Source organism: Canis lupus, chromosome 4, assembly GCF_048164855.1.
Source record: "Canis lupus baileyi chromosome 4, mCanLup2.hap1, whole genome shotgun sequence".
Taxonomy (NCBI): domain Eukaryota; kingdom Metazoa; phylum Chordata; class Mammalia; order Carnivora; family Canidae; genus Canis; species Canis lupus.
The window spans coordinates 81,818,209-81,831,336 of NC_132841.1; the positions used below are offsets into that span (position 1 = coordinate 81,818,209).

The window sequence follows — 13,128 nt, forward strand, 5'->3', positions numbered from 1 at the left end:
TACACATGAAAAGTTATTAAACTCAGCGAATGTTGTAGTATTTGTGATTTAATGTTTATCAAAATTTACCCTTCAAAGAACTAGTCTAAGGGCACCAGTGGGGCTCAGTCGGTTAAGCTTTAGCTCAGGTCATGATCCTGGGGTCCTGGGATGGAGCTGCACTCTGGGGTCCCTGCTCAGCAGGGAGTGTGGGTCTCCGGCTCCCTCTGTCCCTCTCCCTGCTAATGCTCTCTCTCTCTCTCTCTCAAATAAATAAATAAAATCTTAAAAAAAAGACCTGGTATAACTGTTATGAATATAATATATAATATAATATATAATATATAATTTTATAAACATAATTCAAATTTTCTCTGTCTCCTTCCAGTTTTTGGAATGGAACTAAATATGAACAATTACCAATATCCAAAAACGCATCAATATTCTGAAGGAGACAGAATCTCACACAGAAATATAGATTCCTCTGAAGTGATAGTAATCATAGAGTTTTCCTGGCAGTATTGACAGTATGGTTTTTCACTTCCTAAAACTTGGTCTTCATTTTCTTCCAGCCAAGCATGAAAATATAAGGCAAAATCTCTTATCAATTATTCTTTTGGTAACAAATTATTTAAATTCCCTGTAACTTTATAGATAGATACTTTGATTATTTTTTGATTATTTTTAATAATATTTCTTTACTTAATGTGAGAAACTGAAAAATAAAAATGAACTGATATATAGAAATAAAGATTTCACCAACATAGCAGCTATCCTGAAGTGTGATTTTGATTTAACTTCTATCATAAAAAAAGAACCCAACAACTGATCACATGTCAGTTTCTTCCTCTTTAAAAAAAAAAAAAAGGTGGCCTTAAATTAGATAAGCTACAAGACCCCTTTTAACTTACAAACTTTGTTTTAAAAACAAATACCCTAAGATGACACTTACAGACTTTAATTAGATAATTTGTAGTTAAAGTATTTCTTTAAAATCAATGGATTGTTTAGTCTTAATTATTAAGCTACTCAATACAAGCAAATGTGTTATATAATTAACCACATCTAAATAGAAAAGTTAAACAATAGGAAAATGACTTTTAAATGTGCAGCACAGTACCAGTTGTTCTATTTTCATTAATTGTCATGTATCTTGCCATGTCCTTTATCTGCTTGTGAATTTACAAGGAACACAGCAGGTTGTGAATTTTTAATAGGCTTTCCTCAAGGAAAGAAAAGGTCAGTATTAACATAAAATTCTTCTTAAAGATTTGTGGCGCAAATGTTTCACACAGGAGAACAGGTGTTACTGAGGAACTAAAGCCACAATAATCTGACATTTTTTTCTATGTTTAAAGAAAACTTAATGTCTCACATAATAAAATAGCACAAGGTCAAATCAATACAAAAGGTATTTCACAGTGGATGCTTTAAGTTACTTGGCACGTGATCCGTAACGGTACTTTTCAGTAACATAAACTAACTGATTTTGTTCAATTAAATATTTAATAAATCCAAGTATTGATACCTAACATCCTAATAAAAAAGAGAGGAGTAATGAGAAAGCTATCGTTGTAAGGACTAACTAGCCCTGGTCTGATCTTTACTTAGTAAATGAGTTGGAATGTGAATTACATTTTATCACACACATGAGGAATGAGGACCAGAGACATGATATCAGGGTAAGGGTGGGAAAAATATGCAGAAGAAGAGATAATTAAAATAATAGAGAAACTTGAAGAGAGGACAGTTTAGGGGGAGATTATAATTCAAAAATGCTGTCCATTGGTCTCTTTCTGTAACTGTTAAGAAATCCTTAATCTGGGATCCCTGGATGTCTCAGCGGTTCAGTGCCTGCCCAGGGTATCATCCTGGAGACCTGGGATCAAGTCCCACATCAGGCTCCCTGCGTGGAGCCTGCTACTCCCTCTGCCTCTGTCTCTGCCAATCTCTCTCTCCCTCTCTCTCTCTCTCTCTGTGTGTCTCTTGTGTCTCTTATGAATAAATAAATAAAATCTTAAAAAAAAATCAGTAATCTCAGACCTGCTAGGAATTAGCTCTTGTAAGAGTTTCAACCATGGTTTCAACTCCCCAGGTCTCAAGGAGTCTAGGAACGCATCTGTCTGCCTCATAGTAAATATCTGGTCTAGTTTCCTTACTTGTCCGGTTCCCAAACATGTTTATTTAAATCATAGTTTGATAAACACAGGCCAGTGGTAAGCCCCCAAATGTGGTCATTTGGGCCCTTTATTCTAATATTGGTATTTTGTAAGAAAAGAAGATACTTTTTTAAAAAAAATTTATGCAAGCTCTAATAGTTTAATAAAAATGTATTATGTCTGGTTTCTTAAGACCAAAACTTATAAATGCATAGATCTAATTTGTTTCTGTTAATTATGAGGAAATAGAAATCTACTCATTTCTGATTCCCCAAATCACAGTCTAGCTTCTCACCCTCATCTCTCTGATTTCATTCTACCGTGTTCAATTTTCTAATCCAACGGAAACTTCCACAGTATGGGGTCCAATTACAAGACGTAATGTTCTCTTTCTGTAGTATAAATGGAGGTAAAAATCCTGCTGCGATTCATATTCCAAAACTGAACTTTATAATAATTAGGATCTTCCCATTCTTGCAATTTTTGTGCATGTCTGATTAAAACAGCAGAACTGGTCTTAATGTTTTCCATCTTGCTGTACCTCCTATCCCCACTCCAAATCTGTATTCTGTTCTGTATTCGTCTAGTGTTCCTTACAATTTGTAAAGTGCAAAAAATTTCCCGAGTTTAAAACTCTACTCATTCTTTATTGGGTAGTTTAAGTGTTATATGCTGTAGGAAAGCCTCACATACTGGTGTGGGCTAGTTTTAGAGATGTCCTGTGAATTTCTATTACACACAGCATTTGAATTTTTCATAGCACTAGAGTGAAATTGTTGATTTACTTTTAGAAGTACTTGATTCTTATGAGAGTCAACACATATTTCTCAATTAAAATTGTTGAATTAATAGACAATAAAAGTCATAACTGTTTACTACCCACCACAGTTATCTGATCAAATGATTGATAATGCCAATAATCTTTTCTTGAATTATTTTGATTCCTAGACAGAATAAGAAATATGCAATACTTATATCTGCCATTTGGAAAATTGCCACTATTTCACATTCATGTAATTGGAAAGTTTCCTGGCAACTATGTGTATTTTCAATTACTAAAAAGCATCAATCTTGTGACTTTTTGAGAGTGGTTCCCTGGACAACACAGTCATATGTTACTTCTGAGAGCTTTTTAGCTAAAAGCAGATAGTTCCCAAGTTTCTCAAACTTACCATGTTGTTTACGAATAGCTAAAAATGCAGTCAAAAGCTGTTTGTTACCTGACTTCTCTTTTTCTTTAAAGTACATATCCATTTGGTTTTTTTTTTTCATTATATCTGTGATAATGAGTTTTGTCCAGAAATCGGAAAAACTGAGTTTGATCCAATTTTGATGGCTTAATGCTAATTACTAAAAACTATTAACTGAAGAGTAGACTGCTTTTATAGATCCAACAATAACCAGTAATCCAATATATTAGCCATATGTGTGTTCTTAATACGTTTATTTTAAACAGTTTCATGTTCATGTAAGTTTGTTTTTGCAGCCAAGTTCACTGACATAAGCTCCAAAACAGAAAAAAAAAAAACCCACAAACTTCCAAATAAAGAAATAAAATTCTACTTTAAATAGAAAGTAATCAGTTTACTATTTCTATATGCAATGAGATGAAAATGTTTGTTGATGTAAATAATCTAAAGTAAAATATCAAACCTTATTTAGATAAATATCCAACTTTCTAAATTTTTGCATAATTGAGGGATATTGTCTCTAATTTTTAACTTTCTGCATTATACATCAGTGTGCCTATTCTGATTTATGACTACATTTTACATGAATTTGTAAATTAAAAAAAACATGTTTGTGAGGATGTCTAAGTTATAATAAATACTTATGGAAGTTTAGAAAATCTACATATTGTGTTCATGATATGATAAAAACAAAATTAAAAATTAAAAAAATAATCTTATTGTAAATAATCAAACTATGATCCCAGCCTAGAAAATGTTTATTGGTTGGGTGGTACAATTAAAGAAAAACTTATAATCATTGTATTTTACAAAGCCATGCTGTGTCCCTCCTACACCTAAGCCCCACCACTCAGGGTAAGAACTCTATGCAGAGCAGGGGCTATTCATACCTGGAACCTACACATCAATTTCCAGAACATACTCAAGGTACTTGAAACTATTATTCCCTGCCTAAACATCCCTGGGCTTGCTTCTAAGTCCAGGGAGATTCTTTTCTTCAGGTCAACACCCAAAGGCCAGACGTATCCACTGTTATATTTGTCCTTAACTCTGGGGGCAGTCCTAGTGGGCATCTGTTAAAATACAGCATTGATGGAATTTACCCATGAAACCATGGAATCCTGGATAGCATTTGCACTGGGATGCGTGGCACACTGGCCTGAGAAGTCCTCATGAATTCCTGCAAAGCTCTTTGACGTGATTAGTGAATTCTAAAAGATGAGTGTTGTGGGCATAAGCAAAGGGCAAGAAACAGACTTGCTTTGCATTGTCTTTTTCCTGCACAAAACTTGTTTGAGGTTATGAAGAAACTAGATTTGACAAGGTAGGAGCCTACAGAGAAGCATAATTTATTGTAGAATTTATTAACTTGATTTATAATTTTAAAACATAGACATCGATTTGTACTCTTTCCCTGAGTTCCAAACCTACCTGTGGGGCAGTTGTTTGTGTGTGTGTGAACCAAAAAATAATACATAGTGTTTCTAACATAGGAGCTATATCTCATACAACTTAGCCTGTCTTACAGAATATCACTAATTCTCCAATGGAAATGCAATAACAAATAACAAGTTTATAAGCATTTCCTCAATAATATGAGAGTAAAAGAATTCTCCACTCACAGAAAGAGATGAGAGAAGTAATGTTTACACAGCATGTCAAGACTGATGACATATGTCTTTGTCAGGAGTTAATTGCCTATGAAAATGGTTATTTGCCAAGCAAAGCAAAGAGGGGAACTGTGTTTGGTTTATTTTTATTACTTTTATCCACTTAGAGTAAAAATCACACAGATATGTGAAAAGCTAGTCTTATTGTTTAAGATATATAGATGAGTGTGTTCATACTTATTCAACTTTCATTTCAAGAACTAAGATAACTGACCCCATTATTCTGTGTTGGGACGTGAGAGACTTTGAATTCTTTCAGCATTATGTACCTTTAGACATTATCATGGATATGCTCTTTTTTATTTCCCCCAGCTTCATTCAGACCAAGATAAAGGAGATGGATCACTCAAATATATTTTATCTGGAGATGGAGCAGGTACTCTTTTTATTATTGATGAAAAAACAGGTGACATTCATGCCACAAGAAGAATTGATAGGGAAGAAAAGGCCTTTTATACTCTGCGTGCACAAGCTATTAACAGAAGAACTTTGAGACCAGTAGAACCAGAGTCTGAGTTTGTGATCAAAATCCATGATATCAATGACAATGAGCCAACGTTCCCAGAAGAAATTTATACAGCTAGTGTTCCAGAAATGTCCGTCGTAGGTAAGTTCATTTATAAGAATTATCGTGGTATGCAGAAAGTATAAGAAATTATTATCAAGAAATTTTTAAAATACTGTGATCAGTTAACTGACATCTTCTTTGATTCCCTCCTAAGAGTACTTATTTAATTTCCTCAAGTAGAAAATGAGTGAGAAAAAAAGATTAATCATTTTTTTACATGCTATGGATTTGTAAATCTTTACAAATAAGGAGATACACCCCTCAAAAACCCAAGAAAATACCACTGAACTTCAGTAGAAAACTATGAAAATATAGCATCTTTGTCACATAGCTTTGTATAATAGCTGTGTAAAATTCTGACCTCAAATATATTATAAGCACGTTCAGAACATTGTAGATGTAGAGTCTTTGCATACATACTCTAGTTATAATTTGTCTAAAGAATTTGTCTGGGTTATCTAGATAATACAAAAGGTGGCATTGATTACATTACCTGATTCATATTATTTCAAAACATCTTTTAATTATAATCATTAAATATAAAACTCTGCTGATATAAATCTGTTATTCAAATAAACCAGTTGAAATTCCATAATCACATACTGATACAGAATTTAAAATTTAGGTTGTAGGATCTATAAGACAGAGGACATGAAAAAGCTATAAGTATAACATTCAAGATAACAGCATTTTCTTTTTCACTGGAAATAAATGAAAATTGTATTTGTAAGCAGAGAAGTCAAGACTTCTTTTTTGTTAAGTGGAGAATGACAAAAATACATATTAGGAAACAATGATAACATTTTTTAGAGATACATGTTTAGACTTAATAGAAAAGATTTATTTCTCAAATGTGAGAGAAGTCATATAAACCGATGAAATAATTCTGATACTTTTAACAGTTATAACAGCACATTTTTAACTCTGCATTTCTCAAAAGCATTGTTCTGGGATTCTTATTTAATATTTACTTCCCTAAATCCCAAGGACTTTGGCAATTGCTTTATTATAAAGCCCCTTTATATTTCTTGAACTTTATTAAATTGCTTTTAATAGTTCATGGAACTTGGGATCATCTTGGATTGTTTCTAAATCTGGAATTTAATCTATTCATAAAATTGTATTCTAGAGCAGATGTTAATTATTTTTATAGTTAATTAGTGGAGAGGAGGAAAGAGAAGAACACCTACTCCTTTGTGATCAGATATGCCCTTTACACGCAACAAATCTATTATGTGAAAATGAATTTAAATATCAAACCTGAGCACTTGTAAAGTAACTGCATTTATTATCATCTGACACATTGTGGTCTTCTCTGTGCATGCATAAAAATATACCTGTTGGCTAAATAAATATACAGCTGAATTCACAATTTTCCTGTAATAACACTGTGTGTATGATTTTCATGTCAGTTATACATGAATATTTCTTTAAGAGGTCATTATAAAAGCCAAAAATCATTCAAGTCTTCCATGAAAACCAGTGCTTTTGCTCCTCCTTCTGGTACTGTGCAGAACTAAGCTGAATTTGGATACTTCAGGTACTTCTGTGGTGCAAGTCACAGCTACAGATGCCGATGACCCTTCCTACGGGAACAGCGCCAGAGTTATTTACAGCATACTCCAAGGGCAGCCATATTTCTCTGTGGAGCCTGAAACAGGTCAGGAATCATGAATCAGTGTTTATTAATTTAAGTCTTTATGGTCTTTAAAGTAGAAAAAAGGTGGGAAACGAAGAACAAAACATTAATAGTCATACTTACACGAGAGTGATGATGCCACACTTGACAATTTAAGAGTTCAAAGTTGAATGATTGAGTGAACTGTTGGAAATAAACCTGTTTTTATGGTTTTTCCATATGGGTTTGGGTCTCTATATGGCTCATATGGCCTTCTGTAGGTAATAGGAAAACCACACAAATTGTAAAATATTTACATTGATTCACTGTTACAGTTTCTGGACAATAACAATTAATAGCAAAAACATGCTTTGTCTTTCAAAAATCTCTAGATATATCATTTGTGTTCTTAGTTGACTAACAGTGGAGATTTTTAACAAGGGTTAACAAAAGTTTTTATACTTTCTTCAAGGTATCATCAGGACTGCTTTACCAAACATGAACAGAGAAAACAGGGAGCAATATCAAGTGGTAATCCAGGCCAAAGATATGGGCGGCCAGATGGGAGGCTTATCTGGGACCACCACGGTGAACATCACGCTGACAGATGTAAATGACAATCCACCTCGCTTCCCCCAGAGTAAGCTGCCTTTCATGGTCTTCCACAGGGCAAAAGCTTTAGACTAAAAAGAGAAAAGTAAAGGAAAAAGCAATTGTCAATCGTTTAATTTCAAAAAATATTGAAAATGTGCTGCAAAAGTGAAAACAAGGTGCGGATGCTGATGAACTCACTGTTACTAAAATATAAAAGTTAAATATTTCAGTCTTATTTCATGGGGATCTATGATCGCAAAACCTGCATCTACCACTGTAATCCAAGAACTGTTTCTTTTAGTTAGCGAAAGGAAATAATGTTTTATTGGAAAACAAAGTCATACTTCTACAATGAATGTGTTTATTTTCACTTAGAATTTAATAAGGTGGATCCTCACTGGAGGGTAACATTTTTCAATAAAATATCTAATTTGTCGTATTACAAGGACTTAGCCAGAAAGGGCTACACAGGCCAGAAAGAACCTAACAAACTAATCGCACTTTAATATCACTGTGTCAGACTTGTAGGTATTATATCTGTTTAGAATGGTAATCATACTAAAACAGTTTTTTTAAACTAAAACATTTTGTATTCTTCCTATTTAGTTATAAAACACTAAATCTATTCAGTGTTACTGTTATCTAATTAGATCTGTTTTTTTGTTATTAAATTAATCCTTCAAAGTCTCAAAAAAGATGAAGAATAGGTTAAGAATCATTAGCTTCTGATCATATAATACATGATTTATTCCTCCTTTTTTTTTAATTTTTTTAATTTATTTATGATAGTCACACAGAGGGAGAGAGAGAGGCAGAGACATAGGCAGAGGGAGAAGCAGGCTCCATGCACCGGGAGCCCGATGTGGGATTCGATCCCGGGTCTCCAGGATCGCGCCCTGGGCCAAAGGCAGGCGCTAAACCGCTGCGCCACCCAGGGATCCCTATTCCCCCTTTTTATACAAATTTGGAGGACATGCAATTAGAGAGGGTGATGTTAGATCTCAATGGACACTCCTAAGAATCAGACAATTTCCTACTAATCTGAAAGATCCTATGCTTCAAGATGGAATTTTCTGTTATTAGAAACGCAGCCTAATGTACAGGCTATAGTATGATCTATGTCTTTGAATTTTAGCATTTGCGGTGTATTAACTTCTAAATTGATCCCCAATTTTAGTTTGGTTTTTGGCATAAATACTTTTGTGATATTGTACTGAAATGTAGCTTTTTGTGATATTTATATTTTTACATAAAAGACTACAATGCAGAAGGAATCGAGGTCTCAGAATTCCTTGTATTATTGTGACAGTTTAAAAGCATTTTACTTCTTTTCTGTGCTTTATCTAACTTTGATCATTAGTAATAGTGCGTGATTTGAATTATTTAAAATCATATGTGTAGAAAATTATAAAATTCACACAGAATTTTTTTGAGCAGACTAGTCAGTTTCTTATTACTTGTGATGGTTCTTTTGTTAGATACTAAGTTATATGCCCATTAGGTCTGCTATTGTGGTGTTTGGCCAAAACACAGAGAAAAGAGTATTTGTTTATGCTCTTTTCAAATAATCAGATTGCAGCTCCAGATTACCTGTAGCATGGGCAGGAAAAAGAAGACCAGTAATAATCCCTAATAGTTCTTTTAGAATATATATAAAGGCATGCCTCACTGCATTAAAATTTAAATTTCACATTTTGTATGTATTTCTTACTACCTCTTAGCATGAACTTGTTACCAGGAGAATGAACACGTAAATCTAGTAGAATAAACCATAACTGAATTATTTCATTATCCACAATAAGGAAAAGTATTCCTCAAAAAAGTATTTTGTCAATAATAAATGACCATTAGGAGGAATATTATATTTTAAATGCTCAGGAACATATGTACACAAGTGTCAAAATGCAATTCATCTAAAAATGATGCTTCCAATTAAGCAAATTAATATATTCTAATTAAAGACAAGTATTAAATATTTGAAAAATAATAATGTTCAATGAAATTCACTTTACTATTTTTCATCTACTATAACACCTTTATTAATTCATTCGATAATTTTTACCTTTCCTTTTGTGAAGTCAGAATTTATGATTGGTATTTGATAGGCACATTACACAAGCCCTGACATAATTATAAAAGCCATAGCCCTGGTAATACTACTACTACTACTACTACTACTACTACTAAAATATAATAATAATAATAGTAATAATAGTAATAATAACAATGATGAAAATAAAAAGAAGCAGCAACATACCCTATTTTCCAAACCCTATTTTTTTTGGGGGGGGGCCCTGTACCAAGTTATTTATTGGTCTACTCCATTTAGTTGCAATAACTCATTCAGCTCAATGTCATGACCTCCATTTTACAAATGAGAAAAGGAAGATCGTAGATGTTAAGGCCAAACTACAAGTAATGACGGAACAGGGGTGGGTTGAAATCCATGTCCAATGCCTGATGTACAACACAATGGCTTTAGAGGAATTTTTAGAACACCTTGTCTCTTATTTCATTATTTTTTAGTTATAGGTAGAAACATAATTTGTGGATTTTTATTTTCTCAATTATCTTTTCTGCTATGAATATTTGCAACTATATCTTACTATTGGGAACACTCAGTCATGGCAATTAAAATGTTACTTGATCTCCTAAGTCATCTAACACACAGAAAACTAGTTTTTATATCCAATATCATTTCATTAAATAGCCAAGTTTTGGAGAGAGTTCCACAGTTTATGAAGACCATACGCAATATAACATCGAGAATTCAGAACTAACCTATACAGACCCCTTGTTACTATTATTGTAATACCCAGTGTATGGAAACTTACTCAGATATTTTATATTCTGTCCCCATAATTCTTTGAGATAACCACTGGCTTCAAGTATTTTCCAGTTGTCAGGTCTCAATTCAGACTCACCTCATTTCCAGTCAATAGCTGCTTGAAGGTGAGTGGCTTAGCTAGTGGCTGCCACATGGGACGGCTCAGGAGCAGACTGTGGAGTCATTCTGCACGAGTCCCAGTGCTGTCTTCTTCATTTAGTAGCTTTTTAAACTGACCCCTCTGTTTTTCAGTACAATTCAGTAAAACTGGATAGAAGTGCATACTCCATGAAATAATGTGAGACTAAATAATTTGATGTCTCTGAAGCACTTGGCTCAGTGGCTGCCACTATCCTATTTACGTGTTCGGTAATGTTGATTTGTGCAAGTGCTGCTCTATTACTATTATTAGTCAATGTTATAAAACTAGCTGAGGCTAGTTTTAACTTAAACTTCCACGTAGGTTAGCTGATCCAACTTCAACATTTTCCAGTACACTACATCGGTGGATGATAAAAATCTCAATCATTCGGAAGGGACAGGGAGAGGTGAAGACTCAGATGTCCTGCTTCATTTTTTACCTTATTTTATTGTGTGAATCTATAATAGTCATTCTCAGTCAGGGACAGTTTTGCCACCCAGAGAACATTTAACAATGTCTGAGACAGTTTTGTTCTTCCTCAACTGGTAGCTACTTCTGGCATCTACTGAGTAGAAGACAGGAACGCTGTTAAAGATGCCTACAATTCACATGACAAAGAATAACTTGGCCCAAAATGTCAACAGTAACAATGCTGTGGTTAGGAAACTTTGATATGTTATATGAGGATCTGTTCAAGTGAAATCATAAATTCCTTTACCTAAAAATATTATTGAAACCATGATTGGACCAAACACTATTATTATAGAAATGAGATATATTAATTTTGTCCAAAAAAAAAAAAAGTCATGGTTTTTGTCACTATGACCTTTCATTACAGTAAAGGAAGCAGGTCAGACATAAGTAAAACCATGATATCCCTCCAGAGTATTGGCTCAGTCGTGGATAAAAGGAGGAATATGTGTGTGCCAAGGGGAAGGTATAAGGGGGAGATTTCATTCAAGAGGTGATATTTTATTCAAACATGGCAAGATGAAATAGACCCACCCATACAGAGAAGTGGGGAAATCCACCAAGCAGAGGTAGTGGCATGTGAGAGGAGGTTGGTGGGAGATTAGATCAAAGCTTTACACTCACAAGAACACGGACCCCCTGCCCCCCCAAAAAGACCACCAAACCCATAATAGTAAATTTTTATTGGTATTAACAAAAATCATGGTCTTGTGCCTTTAGGGGTATGGGTAGGTGAACATTAATATAACATGGGTGCCTACCTCTAGTATGATTCTAAGAGTGAGGCAATGGGTTACAGTGTTACAGGGCACCTGAAAACTGAGTTCCAAAAGTATTTTCTGCTATTTTGCTCTAGATACTAACTTGTATTTTTCATTCTCAAAAAGATACCTCTGCTTTGTTGAAGCTTTTTCATAGTCCTGGGTTAGTTCAAGTGACATAAGTTAATTTTTAGAACAAGTAAGAACAAAAATCTACTGCTTACCTTTCACTGCCAAGGACTGTGTTTGCACCTAAACACATGAAGATTAATGTCTTGATTCCTGATTCCGAGTGGCTTATTGTCTAGCAGATTAGAGAATATTTCAATAGGAAATCATGTGTGATCAAGGAAGTATGCACGGAATGTAACAGGCAACCAGAAAAGCAAATTTATCCAAATAGAGGGCCAAGGATATGAGTATATCACTTAAAGGGGAAGCTTTTGGAAAACTTGTTTATTTTCTTTTTTTAAAGTTTATTTCAGAGAGAGAGAGAGAGAGAGAGAGAGAGCATGAATGGGGGGAGGGGCAGAGGGAGAGAAAGAACCTCAAGCAGACTCCACACTGAGTGTGGAGCCTGACATGGGGCTTGATCCCAGGACCCCAAGATCATGACCTGAGCCAAAACCAGGAGTGAGAGGCTTAACCAACTGTGCCACATTGGAGCCCTTGGAGAACTTATGTCTTGATCTGAGTTATCTTAACACTACTACTTGACACTACTATATACCATAAAGATAGAAAAAGAAGGGTTCAGCAAGTTGGAAATTGGCAAAGTTTCTAATTTATGCAAACGCATATTCTGTACAGGAAAGATGATAAAGGACATGCTTCAAAGTGGTGGTGAGAATTCTTTGGTGAGGAGATAGTAGATGCTTTTAATATTTGCTTTTCTGTATTTTCTGTTTTTATACATTTCTGTAGCTTGATCATGTTAAACAAAAACACAGAATAATAGAATGGAAAGGACAAAAGTGACAATTGTTTCCAAGAAGTCCAATTAAGTGAGCACTGCATAGCAGCCATTGGAATTTACATAATGGGAGTAATTGTGGACGATCTTTCCCAGTTTTGGTTGCAATCATTTCGGAAGAAGCTAGAGGATGTTAAGTTGAGGAATAAAAGAAAAGCAGGAGGAGGATTAAAGAA

The 13,128-nt window shown here is 34.2% G+C and overlaps 1 protein-coding gene across 2 annotated transcripts in view; it reads left to right on the forward strand.

Annotated features, from left to right (window-relative positions):
• Nucleotides 1–13,128, forward strand: part of LOC140632723 (cadherin-10) — a 174,254-nt gene that overhangs the window by 114,461 nt on the left and 46,665 nt on the right. For both annotated transcript variants that reach the window (XM_072825024.1, XM_072825023.1), the window contains exons 3-5: nt 5,311–5,605; nt 7,107–7,226; nt 7,657–7,824. In XM_072825024.1, the coding sequence (XP_072681125.1) occupies nt 5,311–5,605; nt 7,107–7,226; nt 7,657–7,824 (583 nt within the window). The remainder of the gene's footprint in view (nt 1–5,310; nt 5,606–7,106; nt 7,227–7,656; nt 7,825–13,128) is intronic.